The 27,213-nt window shown below is 53.4% G+C and overlaps 1 protein-coding gene across 1 annotated transcript in view; it reads right to left on the bottom strand.

The window, feature by feature from the left end:
* ANK1 (ankyrin 1) overlaps positions 1–27,098 on the bottom strand; it is a 194,496-nt gene extending 167,398 nt beyond the window's left edge. Inside the window, exon 1 of the mRNA XM_012812235.1 lies at positions 26,973–27,098. Coding sequence (XP_012667689.1) covers positions 26,973–27,098 — 126 coding nt within the window. The remainder of the gene's footprint in view (positions 1–26,972) is intronic.
* Positions 27,099–27,213: the final 115 nt, after the last annotated feature.

Here is a 27,213-nt window from a genome sequence, read left to right as displayed (position 1 = left end):
TGAATTCTCCCTGCTCTCCAAGTCCTCCCCACTCTGAGTCCTCCCCACTCTCTGAATCTTCCCTGCTCTCCTCCAACCGTGGCTCCTCCTTACACGCAAGATCCCCTCCCAAGATATCACAGAATTGACTGACCGGTGACCATGACTGGGCTTCCCCATCAACAGCAGTGAGCTGCAGCCACTTCTGCCAGTTAATGAATCACAAATAAAATAAATGGAAGAATTCGAGAGAGATAAAGCCCTGCAGGAGGTTAACCCAAAGAGGGGCCGGCAGAGGCAGGAGGATACCAAAGACCCCACGAGTTTGCCTCTCTGCTGGCTCCCAGGGCCCTGAGGCTGCCTGCCCAAGGCTGTGTGCACTGAAGCCCAACACCTGCATTGAGAAAGCACTTCCTAGGAAGCATTCTGCGGCTCAGACAACTCAGTTTTCCCTCCCGGGCCAGTCTGTCTCAGGCTTACAGTGGTGACCAGTCCAGATCACAAGATCACAAGAAGGGGATACAGCAATGACCCACAGCAACCCCTCTCTCCATGCCTCTTCTAGAAGCCTTTTCATTGGGGGTGGGGCGGGGAAGTAGCCCCCATCCTGGCCAACCCCACTGAGGCAGGGTCTCTGAGCCTCTGGGCGTGGGACCTGCTGCTCATGTGGTCTGGGCGAGGTCCCGGCATCCTCCCATGAGCTTTGGACCAATGGGCTCAAATTGCCTGATTCATCTTGGACCCGTGAGCCCAAAGGCCTGAATTGCAGTGAACCAGGGCAAACTTCCTCTTTTAAGTTTTGGCACAAAAACAAAACTCATGAGGCAACTGAGTATTGTGCTTCTAAGTGTTAGCAGATTTGAGTCACAGACATGTCACATCATAAACCGGGCCAAGAGCCCTGTACGTCTCTCTGTTTTGTAGGAACAATATGACTCACTGCGAGGAGCCACCATGAGTTGCTACGGGGGGCCCTATTTTCCGGATCCCATTACCTCCACCCCTGTGACCCCCCACCCCCACCCCGCCTGCCTTATCCAAACAAACCCGAGGAGGAACCTGAAACAACTGCTTAAAGGAGAAACAATTAATTGCTACTCAGGGCCTGTGTCTGCTGAGCTGGGCCCTCCTTCCATCCTCACTCCCGGCAAGACGTGTCCAGTTCCTGTAAGACACTCGGCAGATCTCACCTGAACAGGCAGGTAGACAGAACGTCACGCCCACACCGCCCAGCGCAGCGCAGCCAGGGCTTGGGAAACACACGACGGACGGACGATGAGGTGACTCCCTCCTCAGCTCTGTGCTCCCGACACCCCCACACCCGTGTCTGCAGCCCAGCCCTGCTCCAAAGCCACATGCCCCACTGGCCAGCAGAGCAGATGGCCCACAGCACCTGAAGCCACAGCGTCCAGAAGGAGCTCATCAGCCCTCCCTTCCGTAGTGCACGTGTCAGGGCGGCTCAGCCATTAACAAGGGGGCCCTGGGGGCTCCTGGATGTCTCCTCTCCCCCCCAGCAGGGCCTCTGGGATACTGCTCAGCTCCATCCCTCTCACCACCTCCCTGGGCCTTCTCCTCTTCCCAGTGGGATCCTTCCCTCACCTCGCAGCTGCCTCCCACCCGTCATCTCTGCACCAGTCTTTCAAGCCACTGTAACCACAGAGAAATCCCACCAAGGTGTGCGTGGCACAGAGCCCGCTGTGTTCCCATCATGCAGAGGGTCTGTGGACCTCCTGCTCACCGGGGGCCAGTGATACAGTGATAGCGATGACACTGGCCTCCGTCAGAACCAGGGGGAACTCAGCGCACACCCCTGCAATGGGGCCCCTGGAACCGTCCTCTCCTGTCCGCTGCTTTTTCCCTTCTCCTGACGTATCATGCTTTCCCCGTTCACAGAGCTGGTTTCCTTTGCTCCCCTCAGTTGTAAAATACACATGACATAAGCTTTACCACCTGCACCACTTCTAAGTGCACAGCTCAGTGATGCAGGGTCCATTCCTACTGTCGTGCAGCCGTCCCCACCATCGGACCACAGGACTCTGTCATCTTGAAAAGGGAAATTCTGCCTCCGACACACTCTGACTCCCCGCTGCTCTCTCCTCCCGCCCAGGGACTGTCCTACTTTCTGTCTCTGTGAACTGGACCACTCCAGGGACCTCACAGAAGTGGAATCACACATTGATTTGTCCTCAGGTGAGCATACTGTCCTCAAGGTCCCTCCACACTGGAGCAAGTGTCCGAATGTCCTTTCTGTTATCTGAGGCTAAATGCTATTCCCCACGCTCCTTATCCACTCACCACCCGGGGAAACTCGGGGGCTCCCACCCTTTGGCTGTCTTGAGCAAAGTTGCTGTGAAATGGGCATGCAAATATCCCTCTGGGGCCCCGCTTTCAACTCTTTGGGGTATAGAATGGATCAAGCAGTAATTTTTTGAGAAACGCTGTACAATGTTCCATCCAAACATAACTTTTACATCCGTCTGCCTGACCCACTCCCCAAGTGGGAAAGGACAACCCCCAACACCAGTAAAGGGTGCTCAGGTGCACAGAGACCCCGTGAGAAGGGTGCGTGCCAGGCTTGTCCCAGGGAGAATATGAGTCTCTCAGACGCGCCCTGGAGGTGCTCGTGGGAGGTGCTGTGCCCTGCTTCCCGGGGCCCAGCTGACATCACAACATCGGCAAAGATCTCTTAAAATGCTGTCAATCCCTTAAAATGCCCAAGAAACAAAACCTCTGCAGAGAAGGATTCTGGGCCCAGCCAGAGGCCTGAACGCTGCCCACGCCAGCCACAGAGAGGGGCTCGCAGTCCCCAGTCTTGAGCATCACAAGTGCCGGTCCCCCGGCTCGAGCACCCCCACCACCCCTCAGGCCCTCTGTGGTCTCTGATTCATACTCAAGGGCTCCATTCAAGCAGGGCCTGCTCAGGGGAGCCCAGCCCCAAGGCTCAGGCACCCTCCCTGGCTCCATCTCCTTCCTCACCCCACCTGGGTTTCTTTCCCGCCCCTTTCTGAGAGGTGTCCCCCCACCCCGAAATGTCCGTATCTCAGCTCCACATCCCCAGTGCCTGGCACGGGACTTGGGCACACAGGTGAAGGTCCATAAATATTTTTAGGTGGGTAAAAGCAGGTTTCTAAAGCAGGTTTTGATGACGATAGCGATTGCATTGTCAGTAAGGCAGGGTTTCTTGGCCTCAGCACCATCTGGGCGGGGTAACCTCTTGCTGGAGGGGAGATCCTATGAATTGCGGGATGTTTAGTTAGGCTGGCAGTGACACTCCTGCCCACTGGGATAACCTCAGTGCTTCCAGGCTTCACCAAGTGTCCCCTGGGCACAAGAGGAGAGAGCACGGTCTCTCCTAGTTCATAGCCACTGTACCACCGTGAGGTGTGCACCACTGTGACGTGTGCACCAACGTGAGGTGTGATTGTTCAGGAGGGCTCGTCCTCTCAGCCTGAAAGCAGACTCCAGACAATCTCATCAGGAACATTCATGACATTACCCTTCCGTGAATGATTTATGACTTTATATATCTTGTGAATAATTAAGACATGTGCCGGGCAACCTCTTCCAACAGATCTGGTAGGGATCTTAAATTGTTTGCCATAAGCTATCGACCCTGGTCTGATGCATTATTTACAAAGCTCACTAAAGCCTGGGATGAGGAAGCACTGTGTATCAAAACTGTTTCTTTTCAAATCTTCATTAAAGAACTTAGAAATCTGAGGGGTGGGTGTGGAGCACAGTCCACGGAACAAAAACTGATAACAGCCATTCGAACTTCCAGATGGAAGAGATTTCCCCCAAGTCTTATTTAACCAAAGTGGAAAGAACAAGAAGGGGAGAGAGGGGAGGGGTGTGGGGACCTCAGTGCCCAGTTACAGGGTGTCCCCGTCAGAGGAATAGAGGCAGAATCTGCCATAAAAGCACGTTCTGTTCTTTGGAGAGATCAAGATGAGAAGTGCAAGGGGCCCAGCACACATCTTTCTCCCTGCGTGAATCAGGAGGGAACAAATGAGAAACCCAGAGGAGGAGGTATCAGAAAACAAGTTGTTCCTAATCTCCGACAACCGACTCTGTTCCTTCCTCTTCCCATGTTCTGACCCCAGACTCACAGGAGCCCCCTCCCAACACCATCTGTAAGGTTTTGGCAGAGGAAGGAAAGTATTGTGCTTCTTTTTAAAAGATATACTTATTTATTATTTATAAATTTAGAGACAGGGTCTCACACTGTCACCAGGCAGGAGTGCAGTGGCCTGACCATAGCTCACTGCGGCCTCCAACTCCTGGGCTCCAGTGATCCTTCCACTTCAGCCTCCCAAATAGCTGGGACTACAGGGGCACAACACCACACCCAGGCAATTTTTCTTCTATTTTTAGTAGGGAAAGAAACCCATTGTGTTGCCCAGGCTGGTCTCAAACTCCTGGCCTCGGCCTCCTGAAGTACTGGGATTCTAGGCACAAGCCGCCTCAACTGGCTTGCTGTGTTTCTTCCAGATGAATCATCAAGGATTGATTAAAATGCAGATCTGGGGACCCCATTCTCAGAGATCTCACTGCAGGGTCTGAGGGGTTTTTAAGGACGGGCCCTGAGCACTGACCTGGGGAAGGCCCAGACCCTGCTGAGAAGTGCTGCCCTGTGGGAGGAAAGTGGCTGAGAGCTCTCAGGCCCTGTGCCCCTGGGACGGGGATGTCCTGGACACCTGGATGCCCTGTAGGCTGCTGTTGGCCGACACCTGATTGCAAAAAAAGCTGGTGTTCTCCAGCAAAAAATGGTACCTGGGAGTTGCTTACATTTTTAATATTGCCATCATTCCAAAAGTTCAATAATTTAGCAATAAAGTGGGCCTCTGAGTGCAGTAGTTCCCCAAACTTGGCATACAGAAGAGTCACTAAGGAGATCCTAAGACGAGAGGATCAGAAACACAGAGAATCCAAATCCAAGTTGCAAGCTGAGAGGGTGGGTGCGCTCTGGAGGCCAGTGGCCACTCTGCAAGGCACACAGGCCACCACTCGAGCCCCCCACGTGAAACAAGGGAGGCTGAGAGGCCTGGCCAGAGGCGCTGGTCTTTACGAAATGGCCCCGAGATGGCACCTGTGAGGATGAGGAGAAAGAGAAGAATGACCGGGCTAAAGTTTCTGCTAAAAAGAAAAAAGCCACAGACCTGAACAGGCACACTCTTTGCATGCAAGTCCACCGTCCGTCCCTCCTGCAAAGGAGGCCGCGTCGTCCTCTCGATGTCCGCTCACGTTGATTCATTCAAACCACGTGTGCTGAGCTCCTACCATGACTCACGCCCCATGCTAGGTTCCAGGGACACAGTGTCCTTCATCCTAATGTGGGCCTTATGCCTCAGCCCCTGTCACTCAAGGAGTCTAGACCTACAACATCGAGGGAGGGGCCTTTGGTGACGCATCAGGCAAGGCCTAAGAACATGTGGCCCCAAGCCAGCCCAGCTGGGAGGCCCCTGGGAGGATGAGAAGACATCAGTGAGATGAATTCTGAGCCCACCCAAAGGCGAGCTGGCAGAAGGCTCCCTGGGCTCTGCCATTAGCAGCCCAAGCTTTTGTTCCTGTTGGTGACACCCTGACCAGTGGGCACGTGGCCAGGCAGCACAGGGAGGGGATACAGCCCAGTGCTCTGCCCCGTAAAGGCAAGGGCAGGCTGCTTACCAGCCCTCCTTGCTCCCGTGGGAGCATGGCGCTGTCTGCACCTTCCTGCCCTCTTCCCTCAGCACCCTCCAGGCTCATGTCCCAGCTCGTCATCCTGTCATGGGGCTGCCATCTGCAGCCTCCACACCCAACGTGGCCAGCCCAGACACCTGGCCACTCCACAGGACAGCTTCCCCTCCCCAGTAGGCAGAGCCTGGTGGCACCAGGGACTTCAGGAAAAGCCACCATGGGTCTGCACAGACCAGCATAGGCCCCACATGGCTTGTCTCATTCAGCCCATGGATGAATCTGAATCTCCTCTCTACACGCGGATCAGAAGCCCTGGAGGCCAATCCACGAGGGGCTTTAATAAATCCTCATTGCTGGGATTTGTCCTCCTTTCCTGCAGTCCGACCAGTATCAGGTCCAAGCAGCCACTTCTCAGCAGGAAGTGGCCCAAGAGGGGACCCAGGTGTGGACCAGTCGGGAACCTGCTCCAGCTCTGCCACCACCTGTGACCAGTTGCCTAACTTCTCTAGGCCTTGACCTGCTCATCTGTAAAATGGGATGATATCATCCTGTGTGGACAGAAAGACTCAATGCAGGTGAAGGAACCTGGCAGGTACTGAATGCTCCCTTCCCTCCCTACCATCTAACGCAATGGTTCTCAACCTTCCTGATGCCGCGACCCTTTAATACCGTTCCTGTGGGTTGTGATCCACAGGTTGAGAACCGCTGATCTAACAGCTCAAGCTGGTGAGGCATGGAGGCTGCTGGCCCTGGCCCTGGTCGCAGGCAACAGAGCACAGGCAGCCTTACCAGGGAAGGAGAGCAGGCCCCCGCCAGCCCTGAGAGCCAGGAGAGTCTCTGACTCGGGGCCCACAGGGACAGTGAAGGGTTTCTGGGTGACATCATCCACAGATTGGGACCTCCAAGGCACATAGGTTTGACACATGCTCGCCCAAGTGTTACAGACTGAACTGTGTCCGCACAAAATGAGGCACTGAAGTCCTAAGTTCGGCACCTTGAAATGTTACCTTTTTCAGGAATAGGGTTTTCAGAGAGCTGACCAAATAAAAATGAGGTCCTCAGGGTGAGCTCTGACCCAATACAGTGTCTTTATACAAAGGGAAATAGAGTCACAGAGGTCGACTCTGGGAGAGACCACAGAATGCAAAATATCACCAGCAAACCGCCAGGAGCCCGGAGAGGGGCCTGGAGCAGACCCTCCCTCACAGCATCCAAAGGAACCTCCATGGTGGCTTCCAGCCTCCACGAGGGGACAGGATGTACCCGGGCTGGTGGACGGGTCTTTGTCACCACAGCCCCTGAGAGCCATGACACCGTGGGCCTCTGAGCTCTGGTGTGCAGAAGACATGACATTCCTGGGTGGTGGCAGCTGCCGTGTTGCCAGGGGGCCGTGCCTGCCTTGGGTCTCTCAATCCCAGTGCGGCCGACCCAGAAGCCCCTCCCAGGCCCCCGCCGGGCACCCCCCCACCAGACAGCAGGCCGCAGCGCTCCCGATGGTTTATTATTTATAAGCTGCTGTTCTCACTGCGCTGGGTCTAACCCACTTCAGAGGGTTTTTAATATTTCAGAAACAGATGAGCCCAGCATTGCCCAAGCTGATTCGTTGTCTTAGTCACACAAAACACTTCCTCCAAAATGACACTGCAGGATGACTTCAAGCTAAACAAGCTAAGCATCTCACCCGCCATGCAGAGTAGAGCCGCCAACCCCCCGGGGGCCCCAGCGCCCACACAGAGCCTGAGCACTGCGGGGATCTGCGTCCCCACCACCTCCTCCGCTGCCCCTCTGTCAGGGAACCCACCCCCCGTCCTGCTTCCACATCTGAGTCTTGATTGCCACTTGTGCCAGGCCCTGAATGAAGACCCGAGCACATTACCCAGAGAATCCTGCAGTGTTGGTCTTTTCCCTATTTCAGAGAAAAAAGGACTCAGGCCCCATGAGTGGCAGAAGCTACTCAGGTTGTACAGTTTGAAGCCAGGATTCTAATCGAGTTCCCATTCCAAAACCCCAGGTGCTCGCTGCTAAATAAGCCGTATTTCTGGAAGGTCATCCCAGGTGAAGGTGGCAGTGAGATTGCAGCTCCACTGGAGCTGCAGAGCCATGGGGGCCGTGGATGGCAGGGCACAGGGTGTGCACCAAATTGGGGTGTTCAGGTGCTTGGTTCATAACCCTCAAAGTGGATTATACAGGGACCCTAGGTTTAAAAAACAAAGATGAGAACCTACAGACAGACTCAGTAAATCCTCTGAAAGATGAGGGGCCTGCCTGGATCTTTCTCTGGAGAGATCTCTTAGAGATCCCTGGGGTCCCCTTCCCACTGCCCCCCAAATCTCAAAGCACATCTCTACCTCCTTCAAGACACCCGCAGCTGGCTCCCAGTTGGGGTGTCTGTAGGGCCCTCTGTCACCATTGTCATCTCTGGTGACAAAGACAGAGATTCTGAGGCAGAACAACAGGTACCACAGTTGATGGCAACACAGTATTAAATTCTCCATCCTTTTCAACCGCAAGGGTCCCCATGTGAGGCCCTCTGCAGAGGGGAAGGTGGAGCCAGCCCGTGCAGAGCTCTGCTTCTTCCCTGCTCACCCACCTGACCTTTCTCTCCATACAGTCCATTTTCTTTGGGAAGAAAATACCACTATTCTATTCAGAACACTTGATGGATTTAGTCTGTGAAGAGACAAGTGACTAAGTTTTCCTCCCGGATTCCTCGACCAATGCCCCCAGTCATCTCTAGACGTATCCTGGGCGCCTCCTCATAGGAATGATTTGGAAGTTATTTGATCCACCACACATCACACCTCCAGGCCTCCTTTTCCTCATTTGTAAAGTTGAGGTGATAATGTCATCGGGTCAGGGAGCTTCACTCTGAGCCCACACTCACATCACACTCACCCTCACAAGACCTATGAGACAGGTCTGTTAGTCTTAGACCCATTTTGCGGGTAAGAAAGTGAGGCTGAAGGAGGTCACCCTGCCTGCGGTTACCAGTGGTGGAGCTGAAGGAGGTTGCCCAGGCTGCGGTTACCGGTGGTGCAGCTGGGATTTGTACATAAGCCCGCCCATCTCAAGCCCCGCTGGAATCACAATACCTCGGAGAGGATGAACACAAGGAAGGTGATAAAGGCAGCACTCTATGCGAACCGGGGGACATTAGGGTGAGGCAGGACACAGGAGGGTCCTGGCAGAGTGGGCAGCTCTGGAGGGCAGCCTGGTACCTTGCCCGTTTCAGAGCCAGGCAGTGCTGGACCCTGAGGCTCTGGACGCCCCGGCCAGCCCTTCCTTGTGTGCCTCATGTCGTCACTGGGGAAGCCTGCCACGGGCACAACGTTTGCCCATATGCTGAACCAAGGGACACAGAGGAGCTCGGCCCAGGGACCTTGGCAAGAAGCCAAACAGATCCAGCCAAGCTCACACCAGAACCTCCCCTTACACACACACATACACATGCACACGCATGCACATGCATGCATGCACAACACACACAAGCTCACACCAGAACCTCCCCCTACACACACACATGCACACACATGCACATGTGTGCACGCACAACACACACAAGCTCACACCAGAACCTCCCCCTACATACACACATGCACACACATGCACGTGTGTGCACGCACAACACACACAAGCTCACACCAGAACCTCCCCTTACACACACACATGCACACACATGCACATGCGTGCACGCACAACACACACAAGCTCCAAAAGTACCAACAGGCACCTGGGCACGTGTCAGGGAGGGGCGGGGCTGTGAAAGGCCCTGGCCCAGATGGGGGGCATCCTGCAGGCAGGTAGCAGGCCAGCTGTACCCTGGGGTGTACCAGGCCAGGGTTGCACCCAGAACCACCAGGACACCCCGGGAAGGCAGCTGCTATGAAGTAGGATTGTCTCTGGGCTGCTCACCGGGGACCAGCAAACCTGGAGACACCTCTGTTTCAGATCTTGTATCTTTGTCTCCTGGCCATCATAATTTGTTTCTACTAAATTAAATTTAATTTTGAAAGGCTGCACTGGGCCCGGGAAAAGGACAATGAATCAGGTTGAGCACTGTTTCCTAGAGTTCAGCAGCCCACCTGGGCTGCACGCTGGGATGGTGGCCAGACAGTGCCAGGCAGGCCGGCAGTGGGGTGGTTGACACTCACTCCTTTCAGAGCACTGGAGTGTACCAGGCACAGGGCTGGGACACCCTGGAGAGAGCGTGGGGGACAGGCAACCTCCCTCGCCTCGCTCCTCATCTCTGGAGGTGTGACAGTGCCCTAATGGCTCCCTGGCTGATCTGTCACCAGAAGGCCCTGGGCTGCCTCCATCAGAGCTGTCCAAGCCTTGGCACTGGCAGAGAAAAAATTCACAACTGTGAGTTTTGCTGTATCTGTGCCTCCCTCTGCTCCCCTTCCCAGACATTCTCCATCTCTGAGTGGCTTTCTGCTTTCCATCTTCCTACTTTAAAGCTGGTAAAACACTCAGCGTCATTTCCTCTGCCTAGCTGACTCTCCACTGGGCTGCTCCGCCAGGCACCTGCAACTCAACTGAGCTGTCCCAGCCACAGGACCTTCAGGGGACACTGCGGGGGTCAAGGGGTGATCCTGTAGGACATTTATGGAGCTGGGCTGAGCAACGGAAGGGACACAGAATTACTGGGTCCCCTCTTCCTGCCGCTTGTCTCCCGGTTCTGGGACCCCACAACCACCTATCCTGTCTTCCCAACCCTGCTCACCCAGACACTGGGGCCTGGCATTTCTTCTCCCTCACAGAGGCTCTGAAGACGCTGCAGCCCTTTGACACAGGCTATCAGCTGTGCCAGGACTTGGCCTAAAGGCTGACAGCAGCATCTGCTGACTTAAGAGCCCAAGGGCAGGGAGGAGGAGAGCCCGGGTGTACAGAGTGGGTCAGACAGATGAAGACTGGCGGGCACCTTCAACACTGGGCCTCCAGAGGGGCCAGAAGAGTCACCTTGGGCCTCTGTTGACTTAGGAGCCAGTACAAGGTGAGAAAGGAAGGGTAGAAGTAACTTGGCCTAGACTGGGCCCCAGATCCACCCAAGACCAAGCTCCTGGCCCTTCCCAACGGGCAGCTGGTTTCAGGGCCAAGGCAGCACAGACAGACACACCTGTGCATCCATTCAGTGGCCCTTCCCAGGCTGGCTGGCTTTGCCTACCTTGCCCAGTGTTCTGTGACTGCTGACTGAGTGAACTAAGCCGCCGGGCAGTGCAGCCACCCGCAGGCCACAGCAAGCCTCCAAGGCGAGCAGCTGTCCAGGGGGTGGCTGGCACCTCACATGTCGACACTCCACCATGGAGCCACTTCCTCGGAGGGGCCACTTCTTCCTTCTTGGCCATGTTTTTGAGGTGATCTAGTGTTGCACGGCCCCCGGGCCTGGGAGGCAGCTGGGCACGAGAGGGGAACCATGTGCCCTCCTTTGCCTTCATTCCTGGTGGCATCTGAGGCTCTAGGAGGGATTGCCCCACAGCCTCACAAGTTCCCAGCCCGCATCCCGCACCCTGGTAGGGCAGGAGCCTCTGCCAAAACATTGCCTCACACCTGCCGTCCAAAGCTGCAAGCAATCTCTGAGGGGGAGAGGGAGAGTCTAACCACCCCAGCATCCACACCCTGGGATGCGCCCCCCTCCTGACTGGGCCCATCCTCACTCATTCTCAAACACCCCACTAGGCACCCAGCCTCTGGCCGGGGACCCCCCAGGGAGAAGGGTTGACCTGGAAAGTCCACCTGGGGGGTGTGAGAGGCACTGAACACAGAGAGGCCAAGGACAGGGGGGTGGGGGGGTTGGAGGGACCTGCTTCACAGGTGAGAACGCCAGGCTCAGTGCTGAGCAGTCCCAAGCTGGCCCAGCTGGCAGGAACATGCCTCAGACCCCCCAGCCAGGCCTGTCCACCCTCTAACACCTGCACTCTCTCCCGTGCACCACTAGCAAGCTCTGCCTTCCGACCTGAGCGCTGACGAATACACAAGGAAACCTCTAAAATGCTTCTGCCTGATCCCCACCCATGCACCAACTTTATTAAGAAACCAAGACAGCGGCTCAGCGCCTGTGGCTCAAATGGCTAAGGCGTCAGCCACATACACCTAAGGTGGCGGGTTCGAATCCAGCCCGGGCCCACTAAACAACAATGACGGCTGCAACCAAAAAAGAAACCAAGACAGCAGATGAGTTGGGTGATGGTCACCCTCACCCCTCTGTGCCACGTTCTTACGTTTCCATGCAGTTCTTTATGTTACCACATACGTTATCTCACATCCAGGAACCAACTGTGAGGGGATCACACGGTTTCCTGGGATTCCTTCTTTTCAATAAAGGCCATTTAATCAATGTAAAACGGAATTGGATTTCATGAAAAGACTCATATTTTACTACTATTACTATGATTTTAGAGACAGTCTTGCTCTGTCTCCCAGGCTGGAGTGCAGCGTGGCTGTCATAGCTTACTGTAGCCTCGAACTCCTGGGCTCAAGTGATCCTCCTCCCTCAGCCTCCTGGAACCACTGCATCTTGTGAAAGACTCATATTTTAAAATCTGCAAACCAAAGTAATTATTATTATTTTTTTTTAGACAGAGTCTCACTCCGTTGCCCCAGGCTAGAGAGTACCATGGTGTCATAGCTCATAGGAACCTCAAACTCCTGGGCTCAAGGGATCCTTCTGCCTCAGCCTCCTGCCCAGCTGGGACTATAGGCACCCACCACTATGCCCAGTTAATTTTTCTGTTTTTAGTAGAGTCAGAGTCTCACTCTTGCTCAGGCTGGTCTCCAACTCCTGAGCTCAAGTAATCCATCTGCCTTGGCCTCCCAGAGTGCTGGGATTACAGGTGTGAGCCACCATTCCTGGCCAAATCAAAATAATTTTGTGTCTAATTTTTTAAAAAAAAAAAAAGATAATTTATGGAACTTTGATGCTGTCATAGGATGGCCCCAAGAAAAAATTCATCATCTCATAGGGCAGGTAAGAAAAGAGAAAAACATCTGGAAAGAGCACATACTTGGTCCTGACCAGCAAACTTCTAAGCACCAGCCTCCTGCTCCAGGCTGGGGCAGAAGCAGCTCCCTGGGGGCAGATCTGTGCCGTGGAGCCAGACAGCGTCCCTCCCCCCAGTCAGGAGACCTCAGGCAAGTTACTATTTGCTCTGTCTCAGTCTCCTACCTGGCAAATAAGGCTGACAGTGCAGATTCATCATTTTATTCTAGATGTACTTATCGAGGGCTCACTGTGTACCATTCTTAGTGAATGAGACAGAAAAAGCCCCTGTTCTTATAAAATTAATCTTTTAATACAGGAAGGGTGACACAGATAACAAAATAGAAATAAATAGGGTGATTCCAGGTAGTGAAGAAAATTTAAAAAAAATAAGGGACAGAGCGTGGGGCAGGGGGCAGGTGGAAGTGAGGCCGTCTACTTCAGAGCAAGTGGTCTGAGATGATGCACCGGGAGGTGTCATCTGAGCCGAGACAGACAAAGCAGGGAGAGCTGGCAAAGCAGCAGAAGGCACAAGGCAGACACAAGGCCCTAAGAGGGGCCAGCCAGGGACGTCTGAGGAAGAGAACAAAGGCAGTAGGGCTGGAACAATGAGAGGGAGAGGACGGAGATGATGGCTGGGAGCTTGCCACCAGACAGCGAGAGACCTGCAGTTATCGTTACTCCTGATAAAACATCACCTGAACGCACAGGCAAGGTCACACAATGAAGTCTGAGAACTTATCCTGGGAAAAGTGCTCCGTACCTCACCAGTGACTATCACTCCGGTCACCTTCAAACCACTCCCCTGGGGAAGCTGTGCACCAACACCAGCACCTAGTCCACCCTTCAGAGCACTTTTCCTAGGATGAGTTCATGAACTTAATTGCCAGATCTCCTACAACAGCTCTGATGGCCAATGTGGGGGAAAAAAAGAGTTCCGAACTTGCTTTGGCCGGCCTGGTACATTCACCTTGTAGGACCAGGTGTGGTGGCTCACATCTATAATTCTGCACTTTAGGAAGCCAAGTCACAAGGAAAGCTTGGAGCCAGGAGTTTGAGACCAGCCTGGACAACACAGTGGGACCCTGTCGCTACAGAAAAATGTACAGTTTAGCTGGACGTAATGGTGTGCATCTGTAGTTTTAGTCACTTGGGAGGCTGAGGCAGGAGGATCACTTGAGTCCAGGAGTTTGAGGTTGCAGTAAGCTATGATCTTGCCACTGCACAGAGCAAGACCCTGTCTCAAGAAAAAAAAAGAAAAAACATCCTGGAAGCTGGCAGAGTCCAGTGGCAGTGCCAGACACTCATTCCCTCGAGTCCATTACAAGACTTATCAAATAATCTCAAATGGTGTTGGCAGCAGTGACAAAAACTGAGCACTGAGTCTGCACCAGGCCTGGAGGGCTGGGATGCTTACTGCTTACCCCACTGGGAGGACGGTATCCGAAGATTTATACTATGTCCAGCCTGGTGCCACAGCCACAGGCAGGGGAAGGACAGGTCTTTGCTCACACCCTGCCTGCACGGGGACAAAGTCCAGAGGTGGAGGAGGAAGGAAGAGGAGCTGGAGGCTGACCGCCCGGCCTTCTCACCAGAAAACACACTGGAGTCTCACCTCTCACAGGTGCAGGAGGAGCTGTTTTTGAGAAGAAGCTTCCCTGCACATCCTAGCTGCTGTGGCCAAGATCAGATCACACTCAAGGTTAATAGGATAGAAGAAATACAAGTGCCGACCCACGAAGACTTTACAGCCAGTACTGGCCTAGCACACAGTGAAAATATGAGGCCCCCTGTTATTAATAAAAATTCTGCATCATTTCAATGAGACCCTTCTAAGGGCAGGACCCCACATGACTGTGCGAGGGTCCCCCACAAAGCCAGCCTCGCCCATGCTGACAGTGTACAGCAGAAGACGGACACGGGCTTAAAGCACAGCACCAGGAGGAATCCAGCGTGTGCTCCAGGCCCCGGCAAGCTTGTCACCTTGACCTCAGCTCCCCAGTCCAGAAAACCAGGGATCACAGCCTCCGGATGGCGCCCTCCTGAGCCTGTTGTGCCAGAGCAAATGAGATAATGAAGGTGGGGTGCCGGGCAGGGCGGCGCTACGCCAGGGGAAGGGCTGATGGTTATTGGCCAGGCCCGCAGAGCGCTTGGATTTCTGAAGAACATTGACATTCCCCAGCAATTAAGTCAAATTAACATAATTCAAACAAAACATCTAATTTTAGCTATGTGTAGCGATTCCCCCTCCACAGAGCAGACACTGCTGCCTCTCACTGGAGGAGCACAATGCAGAGAGGCGTAGGAAGGAAACACGGGCCTTTTCCCCGGGCAGGCAGCAGACTGCTTCTATTTTCACCACTCAGAGATGTGCTCCCGCGTGGCTCCCACCGTGTGCAGCCGCCTAGCTGGCCCTGCTCCTCGGAGCTTCCCCCGGAGACAGCCGAGGCCTCAGCAGCCCTCGCAGCCCCCTCAGACCACAGACACAGCCACAGCCACAGCCCCACTGGTTGGGGACTCAGAAGCCCTAGGCCCTTTCAATGTACCAGTCCCATGGCCTCGGTTTACCTGTCTGTAAAATAGGAGCAATGCTCTTCTGACTTCCTTCCTCAAGGGATTATTTAAAGATTAAAGGAATTAACAAGACTGGGCTTGGTGTCTCACACCTATAATCCTGGCACCCTGGGAGGCCAAGACAAGAGGATCAGTTGAGGTCAGGAGTTTGAGACCAGCCTGAGCAACAGCCAGACCTCATCTCTACTAAGAATAAAACCAATGAGCCAGGCACAGTAGTGCACACCTGTAGTGCCAGCTACTCGGGAGGCCGAGGCAGGAGGATTGCTTGAGCCCAGGAGTTAGAGGCCACTGCACTCTAGGCAAGTGAGATTCTGTCTCAAAAAAGAAAAATAAATTAATAATGATTATTACATTATTCCTTGTATCTGTATTTAATACAAATTAGTAAGTTTATCCCTTCAGCCAACAGGCTCTGGGGACGCAAGTGACCAAAATACTGTCTCTGCCCACAGTCTAGCAAAAGAAACAACCATTTAACCCAGAGGTTGGCAAACTGTACCCAAGGGTCAGATCTAGCTGCTGCCAGTTTTTGTTTAGCCTATGAGCTAAAAATGATCTTTTATATTTTTGAGTGGTTCAGGGGTGGGGGGAAGGAATAACATTTTGTAATGCAGGAGAATTAAATGAAATTCAAATTTCAGTGTCTGTCGACGACGTTTTATTGGAACACAACCATGCCCGCGTGTTTGTGTACAGTCTGGGGCTGCCTTCAGGTCACAACGGCACAGTCGAATACTGGCAACAGAGACTGAAATATTCACTACCAGGTCCTTGTCAGTAAAAGTTTGCTGACCCTTGATTGAGACGAACAAAACCATGAGGGCTATAATGGTGGTATCATCGGTGCTAAAGGAACACAGAAAGGGGGCCAATTATTTCTTTGTCACAAAGCTGGAGAAGCCAGCCCAGGAGAAGTGATGTGTTTTCTGGACTTTGATGCTCATCTGTGAACCCTGGGGAAGTTGCTGCCCCTTCCCAGGTCTCAGTTTGCTCAGCTCCAGCATAAGCAGGATGAACTAGGAGGTCCATCCCAGAGATACGTCCCTGAGGCCAGCTACAGAGAACCAAGCGAGTGTCCACACCAGGCCCTGCACACTCCCCCAGCCCACGTGGCACCCAAGAGCACTAATTAGGGCACTGGGACAAGGAGCAATTTGGAATAATCCATCCAGGGTTTATTTCCCTCCAGCAGGCCCCCGAGAGGGCTCAGACTTCTGCACCCAAATGTGAGCTCCCTGGCAGCCTTCTCCTCAGCAGAGGTGCCTGGCAGGCCCTGAATAATTGAGCGCCCTGCACAGCAGTGCAGATGGGCACATCCCTCTTCTTCAGGCTCTGCGCTTCACTGTGAAACAAAAGAACAAAGTCCCTCTCACCTTCTCAGAGCTCCTCTGGCCATGCTGTACTCAAAGGATCATTGCTTGTAGGAGCTAGAATTTCTCTCCAGATTACGGAAAGTTGGGGCTGGAGGCCCGGCTCTAGTGCCCTGTGTGATCAGGACAAGACGCTTCCTTTCTCCAGACCACAGTTTCCCCATGAATGAAACAGGGCAGGGAATCCCCAAGGTCCCTTCCAAGAAGCCGTGTCATCTAGCGTGGCCCAGGCTCTCTGTCCTACAGCTGAGAGAACTGAGGCCCAGAGAGGTAAAGCGATTTTCCCAAGGTCACCCAGCCACTTCCTGAAGGCAGAGCCAGGACCAGACCGCGCCCATCCCAACAACGCCCGTCCCCAGCTCGCGCTGTGTGTATCTCTGTCTGTCTCCACGCCTCTGTGTGTCCCTCTCTATCCACATCTGTCTGTCTACACCCCAGCTCTACTCTTGGGATTGGTCCTTTCTGGGGGTATGTCCTTTCCCTCCCCGAGTGGCTGGGAGGTCAATGCAGCCTGGGGATGAGGGAGCTGGGTCAAGCTCACAAACTCCAGGTTCTGTGTTAGGTGCGTGTAAAATGTCCTTTGTGTTCAGCCTTCTGCCCCCCCCCCCTTAGACACTTTATTTCCTTTTATTTCATTCTCACCATAGCACTAAAGAGAGGAAGACAAAGATTGTAAAATCAGGCAGCCAGGATGAACTTGGCTGTGGTTTGGATCAGATGTGTGGCCTTGGGCGAGGTCCTTAACCCTCCTGAGACCCTTGAAGTCCTCCCTGTAAAATGGTTCCCATGCACCTGCCAAGGGGGGAGGACCGAGGGGGCACGAGTGGGCGGCGTGCCTGCCACAGATGACCCTTGCATCCCCCTGTCTCCTTTCGTGGACAGCACACCAGCCACACATGCTAGGGCTGGCTGTACCCTGTTAGAGGCTGCTATGCTCTCAGACTATCACATTAAAGGCCCGGGAAACACCTCAGCTGATGTACAATGGCGGAGTGTGAAGGGACCATCCCCACACCATCCACCTTATCCAAGGCAGGCACTTCCAGCACCTCTGACCCAGATTCAGGAGAGCCTGCAGGAGGTGGAGCAGATGAGCAGGAGCCAGACTGAGTTCCAGAGGGGACCAGCTTGCAGGAGACGCAGGCCCGGGGTGCCCAGCCAGGCCCTGAGAGCAGGGAGGGGTGACGAGAGGGACGGGCCCAGGTGCAGGCCTGCTGCGCATGTCCTCGGGATCCGTGACAAAGAGCTTCAACTTCACCCTCAAAGCAAAGGGCAGCAACTGGAGAGTTGTAGGAAGAGAAATGACAACTCTCAAATTTATGTTTGAAAAAAAGTGATGCTGGCTGTAGATACAGGATTGGAAGGGCCAGGCCAGAGGCAGGAGCATTGGGAAGAGCTGTGAGAATCACGCCAGGGCAAGCACGGCCAACTCACGGTGGATTCCCTCAAAAGTTCTTCCTGAAGAATCTAACGATGACACAGCTCTGGCCTTGGTATAGGACATAACCACTGGCAAACACCCTTGTCCATCACGAGCCACAGCTCTCCCTTACTGCTTCAACACCATAATCACAGATGACCTCCTGACACACAAAAGCCCTTTTGATTCTCTGGTCACCTTGCCCACAAGGGAGCTAATCACATGAGACAGGGCAGCCCACCCCATGGAGGCCTTGGGAGGTCTGAAGTGGCTTCTGGTGGAGGAGCTGGCACTTGTGCCAGAGGCCTAAGACGTGGCATGTGGGGAGAAGGGAAGACAGGTGCAGACTGTCAGGAGAAGTCCCAGACCAGCCAGCCCAGCATGAGGGAAAGGAGGTGATGAGATGGGAGCAGGGCAAGAAGCCGGGCTTCCTTCTAAGGGCACTAAGGGAGCCACTGAAGGACTGGTGGGGGGAGTGTGAGATCTGATTTGTATTTCTGGAAGAGCACGCTGGCTGCAGAATAGAGCCTCAGACCCAAAACACACGCACTCTTGAGTTGGTTTACAATGGACAGCCTTGTGTGCCAAGACCCAACACACACGCACTCTTGAATTGGTTTACAATGGACAGCCTTGTGTGCCAAGACCCAACTGCCCAGACTCTTGGGGGCCACGCTCCAGCTCCGCTTGGAGCCAGGACATCTTGTCACCTACTTGGCCCTGGTCCCACATCACCTTGGATTCATCACTGGGGGTGTGATGTCCTCTATAAACCCCAGCTTTCATCTTCAGAAGACACACGGACCCAGAAAGCTCGCTGCCCTTTCACAGGAAGGGCACCCCAGCTTGTCTTTTTTTTTTTTCCTGTGTCTCAGTAACATTGTTTATTTATTTATTTATTTTTTTGAGACAGAGCCTCAAGCTGTCCCCCTGGGTAGAGTGCCGTGGCATCACAGCTCACAGCAACCTCCAACTCCTGGGCTCAAGCGAGTCTCCTGCCTCCGCCTCCCAAGTAGCTGGGACCACAGGCGCCCGCCACAACGCCCGGCTATTTTTTGGTTGCAGCCGACATTGTTGTTTGGCGGGTCCGGGCTGGGGATTCGAACCCGCCACCTTAGGTGTACGTGGCTGGCGCCTTAGCCGGTTGAGCTATAGGTGCCGGGCCAACATTGTTTATTTTTAACAATTATTAAAAATACACAGAAGAATTAAAAAGGAAACTTACCCAGAAACATACACATCAAAGATGACCACTGCTAACACCTGTGTGTTTCCCAATTTAATTGCATGTCACTCGGCCACACCCAGTGCTGTTTTCCTGGTCTAATTAGCGAATATTATATATACAAGTTTACGCTGTGTCCATTGAGAGTCAACATTACAACTAAAGCACAGTCCTAATTTTTAGTTAAAAGCATATTCCTAGAAACACATTCTTTCAGGCATCATGTTTAGTGAATGTGTAATAAGTCACCACTTGAGAGATGGCTCAGCAATCCCTTCTCCAAGAGCTGGGGAGACCTGCCCTCTCTACAGCACATCCCCCGCCAAGCTGGCTCCTTAGTCCTAACACCCTGCCGGCTTGGTGACCTGCCCGTGACATATTTCAAGCCAACGCTGGGAATATCTGGGTCCCAGGGTCTTGCTGGAAGGCACAGACTTGAACTGACAGGGACCCCTCCCAAAGCCCAAGCAGCCCTGATGTTTAAGAATGTTTTCTGTAGGATCTCTCCCCATGTTAGCCACCTAATGGTGTAAGCCAACAACACCCTTGTCACGTTGTTCCTAACGTGTCCCCCCTCCTCTCTCCTAGCTCAGCCAAAGGCACCAACTACCCAAACACCAAGCCAAGTTCCCATTGACATCTGATGGTACGACACACACACTGATCTGCCCAGGTAGGTGTGCAGATGTAGGAGACCGTCAGCATCATCACCGCCCTGCTCACATGTACACCCTTCCTCCACCACTCACCGTCCTTCCACTTGTCCTCCATGCTCTGTCCCTCTCCAGCCTGGCCTTCAGCAGGAGTCGCCTCAGCTTTCTGGGTGCCTTGCTCACCACTGGCCGCACCTGAGGGGTGTCTGCCCCACCCACCTCAGTCAAACCTGCAGGAAGTGATCCCCAAAGCAGTTCTGATGCTGACAAGGTCGAGGGTCACTGGGTCTGTTTCTCACTTCCCTCTTTCCAGGTGGGTCCTTCCACTTTCAGAATTAGTTGTCTTTTTTTTTTTTTCAGACAGAGTCTCACTCTGTTGCCCGGGGTCATAGCTCACAGCAACCTCAGTCTTTGGGGCTCAAGCATCCTCTTGCCTCAGCCTCCCAAGAAGCTGGGACTACAGGTGCCCACCACAAAGCCCACTAGTTTTTCTATTTTTAGTAGAAATGGGGTCTTGCTCTTGCCCGGGCCCTGAGCTCAGGTGATCCTCCGCCTTGGCCTCTCCGAGTGCTAGGATTACAGGTGTGAGCCACTGTGCCCAGCTACCCTCAGAATTAGTTCTAAAGGCCATAGTGGTGACAGGTCCACACACCCCCCCTTCTCCAAGATGCCTCCTCTTCCCACCTCTCCCCATCCAAGAGCCATGACATTCTGTGCCTGCTCCCGGACTGCGCACCTCCTCATGGGACTGAAACTCCTCAGACCACTTGGCTTCTTAGGGGTAGGCAGTGAAACCGTAGGCTTTCAAGAGACAGCCAGGAGGCTTCCCACTTGTCCCTAACACACCTGACTTCAAGACCAGCTCCAGCAGCTGCTTCCAGAACAGGCCCAGGACACAGCTCTGGGGCTCTCCTACATGCCCCAGATAACGGGAGAACAGATGATCGCGGCAGAGATGCTGTCTGTCTGCACGCAAAGGTGTGATCAACATTACTACCTGGTTGTCTGGAGAAGATGCTGGCTACATGGTAGCAGGAGGAATCCCCAAACCAGAAAGTTAACAGGGAAGTAAACACGTGAGCCGGACCAGCCAGAAACAAAGTGGCTTAGCCCAGGGCTCAGCTTCCGTCCCCTCTTTCTCCCGGATTCTGTGCTAACCCCATGCCCAGAGTCCTCAGCCGTCAGACAGGCTGCCCCTGAGTGTCTGGAAGGCAGTCTTCCCTCCTCAGCGAGTGTGTATGCTTTGCACTCCTGAGACCCACCAAGTCTCCCTCAGAGGAGTCTGGTCAACCCAGAATACTACAGGCTCCGTGATCAGTGATTATCACACGCCTCAGATTTATTGTCCGGGACTCTGAGAGTGACAGCATTCTCAGAAAAACCACTTCAATGTTCCCCTTTTGATATACAGCTACAAACACATTGTGGGACTTTAATAAAGCTTGAAAATACCCAAGCACATCTCAGAGCTGTAGACTGGACCCATGTAGATTACCAAGCAGGTCTGTGATAATAAATCTTGTCAAAGTAGACTATTATTTTTTTTTTCCTTGAAAACAAAAGGAAGATATGATTTAAAGTATCCTGTTCTCATCTACCAGCCCTGAAATGTGACGTGCTGGCCTTCCAGGGAAAATGTGGAGAACGCAGCTGCCATAGAAGACCAGGCATGAACTTTGGCATCGGATTCAATAGAAAGAGTAATTTAATGAACAATCATTATGTCATTAGCTAAAACTCTATGAATATACGGGGGAGTTTAAAAATTTACAAAGCACCGTCTCGCTTATCATTTCATTTGATTCTGTGCCTATATTTCATATGGGCAAGCTGGCCTCAGGGGAGTCCAAGGCCTGTTCAAGCACCCTTAGCAGGTAGACCAGAAGGAGCTGCGACTGGACGGTGTCCAACCCCAATCCCAGGCTCTCTAAGGGGGAGACTTTTGGGCTTCCCAAGAACCAGAAATGGACCCAGGGAACTGTGCAAAGTTTATTTGCCTTTCTCAAAAAACCAATTATTGATAAGAGATTTTACTTCAGTCAGAACAATTCAAGGGTGGTAGGTGGTGGGGGGGGGAATGGATTTACTTTGTACCAATTCTTTGGGGCCAACTCTTTCAAAATTGAATGGAAAGATTAAGAGAAAAAGTGTAAACTAGTTAAATGCAGCTTCTCAATCAATTCGAGCCATAAATAATGTATGAAGGGGTTATGTGCAAAGACTCAACGGTTGGCTTCAAGGAGCAGACAATTTAGCAGAAGGGATAAAAGAAGAATGTCTGTGTGTGTGCGCACACAGGCACGCAGGCACACACACCAGCACAAAGGCCAAGTGCAGAGAGCCAGAGTGGGGATGAGCAGGCAGAGGGGCAGCAGGTAAGTTTCCAGAAGGGGAGAGGGAGGGGCTGTGATGCTGAAGGAGGAAAGCAGGTGTCAGGGTCAGACCCCACAGAGCCACCATCGGGGAGGCACGCTGAGGAGAGCTAATGCAGATGGAGAGTGCGGGGTGCACATCCACCAGTGCCAGCTCACTTTTATTAAAAGAATGGGGGAGAAACCCTTGACTAGGGGGTTAACAGAGCATCACCATATGGAGAGGAGAGAAACAGAACTGGTGAGCAAGCAGGCTTTACTAGGATGAGCGAGAGAAACGGAGAGACCCTGAGGGCCGTCTCGTGTCCCCATCACAAGGGACATCTTCATCACCTCCCAGAGTGAGGGCCACTCCCATTTTTTTGGTTCCTGATGAAGCAGGGCAACCGAAGTTGTGGTTGTTTATAAGGCTTGCAACTAATAAATTAACACTTTTAGCAATTCACGTGCAATGCGACGTGATGACAATTACTCAAAACCAAATAAATGGAGACTTCACACACAAACATCAACATATGCTGCAGCATCTATTAGGGAAATGGTTTGGCCACAGGACCTAGGTTTATAGATGCATGATGAACATTATTCTCTTTCCGTCCTGTCAGCTGCCTCTCGGATTAACTTGTAGACCCCTTTGGAGGTAACATCAGAAGTTTGCATTTGAGGCCTTTTCCAAATGGGTGGCATTGGCCAACAGGAGTCTCCTGCCCTGCTTCCTCCCTCCCACTTCCCTACCTCCTCAATTCTTAAACCCTCCTTGTTACAACTACTCCAGTCTCATGCAGGCCCCCCCCCCCAAACCTCCCCAATGATCATAATCACTGTATCAACTACAGACCCCTCTGCAGTCATGGGCAGGGCTTCCTCCAGCTGAGAGGAGGCTGAGACGCTTCAGCAGTGCTGCCCTGAAAAACCAACAGAGCTGTGTGCACAGCAAAGTGGTAGAGGCCCTTCTTCACTCCCCTGCTTCCCTTTCCTCTCCTCCTGCACCTTCCTCCATCCCTCTTTGTAAGTGCTTGGTTCCTGGGGTCCCTGTGCTAACACCGTTGTTGCAAATGGCTAAAACCACTTGACATTTAGTGCGGCAGAGACCCTGCAAGGAACCAACCACATTCTCAGTGGTGGAATTCACTGCACCAAAAGATCAGATGGCACCTCTGCCTGCCTACAAATCTCTGCAGCTTTGCAAATGATCAGAAAAGAAATACCAGGCTTTCTTTCTATGCCCCCAAAAGACAGTCACAGGAACACACGCTGGTGACCAAGACAGCAAGACAAGAAGAGACAAATACATTAATGCTCAATCACTTACTCCCACAAACACCACCTGTGTGCCCCTGGTGTGGCAGGTACGGAGCTAGGTGTTGGGTACACAGCTATGAATAGGACATCAACTTTCCTTCCGTGCCAGAGAACGAAGCAGGAAACAGTACGGGGACAAGGACAGCACTGGGCAAACCCCACCCGGGGTCTCAAGGTCCTGAGGGTAGCAGCCCTGATGTGATCCCATAAGCAAGGCCGAGACGTCAGCCCCCTTTTTCTCTGTCTCCGACCCTTTCGTCTCTGCTTCCTTCCTTGAATTCTCCCCTCATCCATCCTGTGCCTCACTTTCCCTCCCATCTCCCTGTCCTTTCCTCCTGCTAACGCCGGGCTCTGAGCAAACATAAAAAGGACACACATTCTTATGCCTCGGGCTCTGTCAGCCCTGGAGAGCCGTCATTCCTAGTGCAAATGTCGGCTTTATACACATGCCTTGCAATTTATTTATTCTATCCGAACCTTTAGAAGCTGGAGAGGGGGGCTTATCAGTAAATGCCATGAATGCTGGATTTTATTTTTCTTAAAAGCAGAACTGCAGCTACAGCAAGCAGCTAGCGAGGCTGGTGCTGCGTGCAGCAACACCGAGCGGGGCCCCACGAGCATGCGGGCATCTGCAGATCTCCTGAGTTTAGCTGAGTCCCCGTGTCGAGGTGGCTGAGTCCCCATCTGTGTCAGTCAGTGCGTCACAACACCGCCTCCCCCGCCCGCCGTGCACAGCACCCTTAGCAAGCGCCTTCCCACACGATACCGTCAACTGTAAAAACTGCAACCATTGCCAAAGTTACAACCACAATTATTTCTACACACAAGAAGAATCCGGCTCTGCACCGTCAGTGCCCACAAAGCAGGCTACTCGTGGGACAGACACCTTTCCCTCCAGTAAAAGCAGAGTGCCCTTGCCTCAGCCTCACCCCCATGAGTGGCCAACTGCATGAGGTGTTCATTTGCATGTACCAAGGTCTTTCTTCAGGCTTAGATGAGGAAGGAGGCTGTGTAGTCTGTGAGACCAACTATAAAGCCCTCAGCTGCTTGATTTTAATATATTGCCTTGAAAACTTAATTCCTTGTGGAACACGGCTCTTAGTTGGGCTTTGCTTTACATGAACCTTCCAGGTGACCCCCAAATGAGCTCTCTGCACGGTGCTGCCCCCTTCACCCTGCCCTCTAAGGCCTTCCACCTTCTTGTGATTTTAGACTGTGCTATAAAATTTAACTCTATACTCTGTGATGGCTCTCAAGACCATCCCAGTGGCTTAGAGAATTCACAATCTTCATGAAACACAAAGCACCCCTAGAGCCCACCCCATCCCACACACCCCACACCCCAGTCCTAAGGGTTTGCGTCATTGCTATTGCTTGGATTTCAGATTTCCTTATTGTCGTATCAATCACAGCACCCAGGGCGCTGCATAAAATAATGGAAATCCGTATGGAAGATTTTTAAATGCTCACTGACACAGTATGCTTTGACCAGCTAGTAAAACAAGATAACACCCTTGGGGGGGAAGGAACATTTTATCATCCACCACCAAAAAATAGAAACCAAGTTCACTAAGAACGGAAAGAGCAGGACCACAGAAGAAGAATTCGGAATTACCATTTCACATGTGTGCCTTATATACAGCAGGAATTCAGAATGATAGGGAGTTCCGTGAGGATGGAAAAGAAATCAAAAAATAAAAGGGGGGAATTTTGCTTTAATTATTCACAGTATCAGGAGCATCACAGAGGAAGCTCGAGAGCAAGAAGTAGGGTGAAAACACTGAATGAGCCGTTGGGAGAGGACGGTCTTGGCTCCAAAGCCAAAGGCAGGGATGAGGAACCAGCACACTCCTTCCTACAAGAAGTTTACGTTCCTGCCAAGCAAGTGGGTGAGCGGCGCCACATCTAACCAGACTTCCCCCCGCCTGACTCAGAACGGGCTCTGGTATTTCAGACCCCAGCAGCAGGACCTGATGGAATTCTCTCAGTGGCAGCAGCCCAAACTCTGATTCACCGTGGGTTTAGGGAAGGCCCTTTCCCGTCCTGCTAAGAGGGAGGTGCCTCTGCGAAACTACTATTTACACACAGGATGGCAATCTCCTACAGGAGGAGGGGCTGCTGCCTTCTGAGGGGTACCGGAAACACTGCAGTGTTGGTTACTTCTCTGAAAATCCCAGCCCATTTCTGCCCCTGTGTCCCCTCTCTGGGAAAAGGTTGACCCCTGTCCAGCTGACCAGCTGGGAGGGAGGACGTGTGACCCATACACAGCCTCCTGTTTCCCAACACGTTGTCTGCCGCAGGCTCCAAACTTCTTTCTCAGAATGAGACAATTTCAGGAAAAACTGTTTCCTTCTCAACCACGGCCTGAGCCTCTGCCCTGGCACCCAGAGGGGCTCACTCCCAGGTGAGGTGGCCCCAGGCTGAGCTCTCCCCAAGCTGGAGTTCAGCTTTAGGGTATTTCCGATTCCCAGAATTACATCACGCACTCGTGGCCTCCTCCACAGCTTGAAAGCACCTCTTTGCCGGAGCCCTCTACCTGCTAACTGCTCCCCTCCCTTCACAATCAAAGGGGTCTAACTAGACAATGTTTCTAGTCAAAAGTGTTTCTAAAGGTGCTTTGATGAGGGGCAAGAAGACCCCAGACCCAGAAAGATAGGACTGAAAACAGTTGCCTTTGGGGGGTCTCTGTGCCCTACACACAAAGCTGCATACGGCTGCCCATCAGCAGAGCTGTCCTCCGGCCAGGCCTCGGGGCCAGGCTGCGCAGCGCCCATGCCAGGCTTCCAGAGAACTTCCCCTCTCTGCCACGGGTGGCTTATCCTTAGTGACCCCAACATTAGAGGCTGCCAAACGCCAGGAGGTGGGGGTGGGGGTGCGCCTTCCTTTCTGCCAGCAGACCCAGGTCAGCAAAGGCGATCCTGAGCTGAGAAGGGTCAGGGAAGGGCAGGAGCCTCCCTCGTTCAGAAAAACCGGGGAAAGATGCTCTCCGCGCCAGAGAGTGGGTCACCGAGGGGAGGCGCCGGGCAGAGCTGCCTCCGGAGCCCAGACCCGCTCTCCTGGAAAGCCAGGCGGGGCCGCGAGCGGAGCAAAGCAGTTTCCGCCGCCGCCGCAGCCGCCAGGCCCGCAAAGTTCGTCCCAGAGCGGCCCGGGCCTGCCGGCCTCTGTCCGAGGTGCTGATAGGTCCCCGCGGGCGGCGGGCCGGCTCCTGCGCGCCCTCAGCCTCCCGCCGCCCGCTCTGCCCTTCTCGCCTCCTGCCCTGTCCTCTTCCCGGCCGCCCAGAAGCCTCCGTCCCCGCTCCGCTCGCGGTGTCGCCAACTCCGCCAGCCCAGCCCGCGCCGCCACTGCGCCCCCCGAGTCGCCGAGCCCCTTCCCCAGCAGCCGCTCCGGGGCGCCTGGGCTGTCGCCACCTCCCCCCCTCATACCTTCTTTTTTCTGTCACGGGAGCGGTTTCTCCGCTTCCTGTTGGATTCTTCCTTCTCCTTCTGCTCCTGGAGGGCCTGCGCCTCGATGTCTTTGATTTTCTTCAGCTGTTTGGCTGCTTGAGCCATGGCGGGTCACGGCGCGCCGGCGCCCGCCTCCCGGACCCCTCGCACTTGGCGATCCAGGTGGCGACACCCTCCCGACAAGGAGAAACGGAGTCTCTCTGCTCTGCGGAGCGGAGCT

Source organism: Otolemur garnettii, unplaced genomic scaffold (assembly GCF_000181295.1).
Source record: "Otolemur garnettii isolate 467f Iridium unplaced genomic scaffold, OtoGar3 scaffold00197, whole genome shotgun sequence".
NCBI classification, from domain to species: Eukaryota; Metazoa; Chordata; class Mammalia; order Primates; family Galagidae; genus Otolemur; species Otolemur garnettii.
This window is presented reverse-complemented; position numbering and strand designations above follow the sequence as displayed.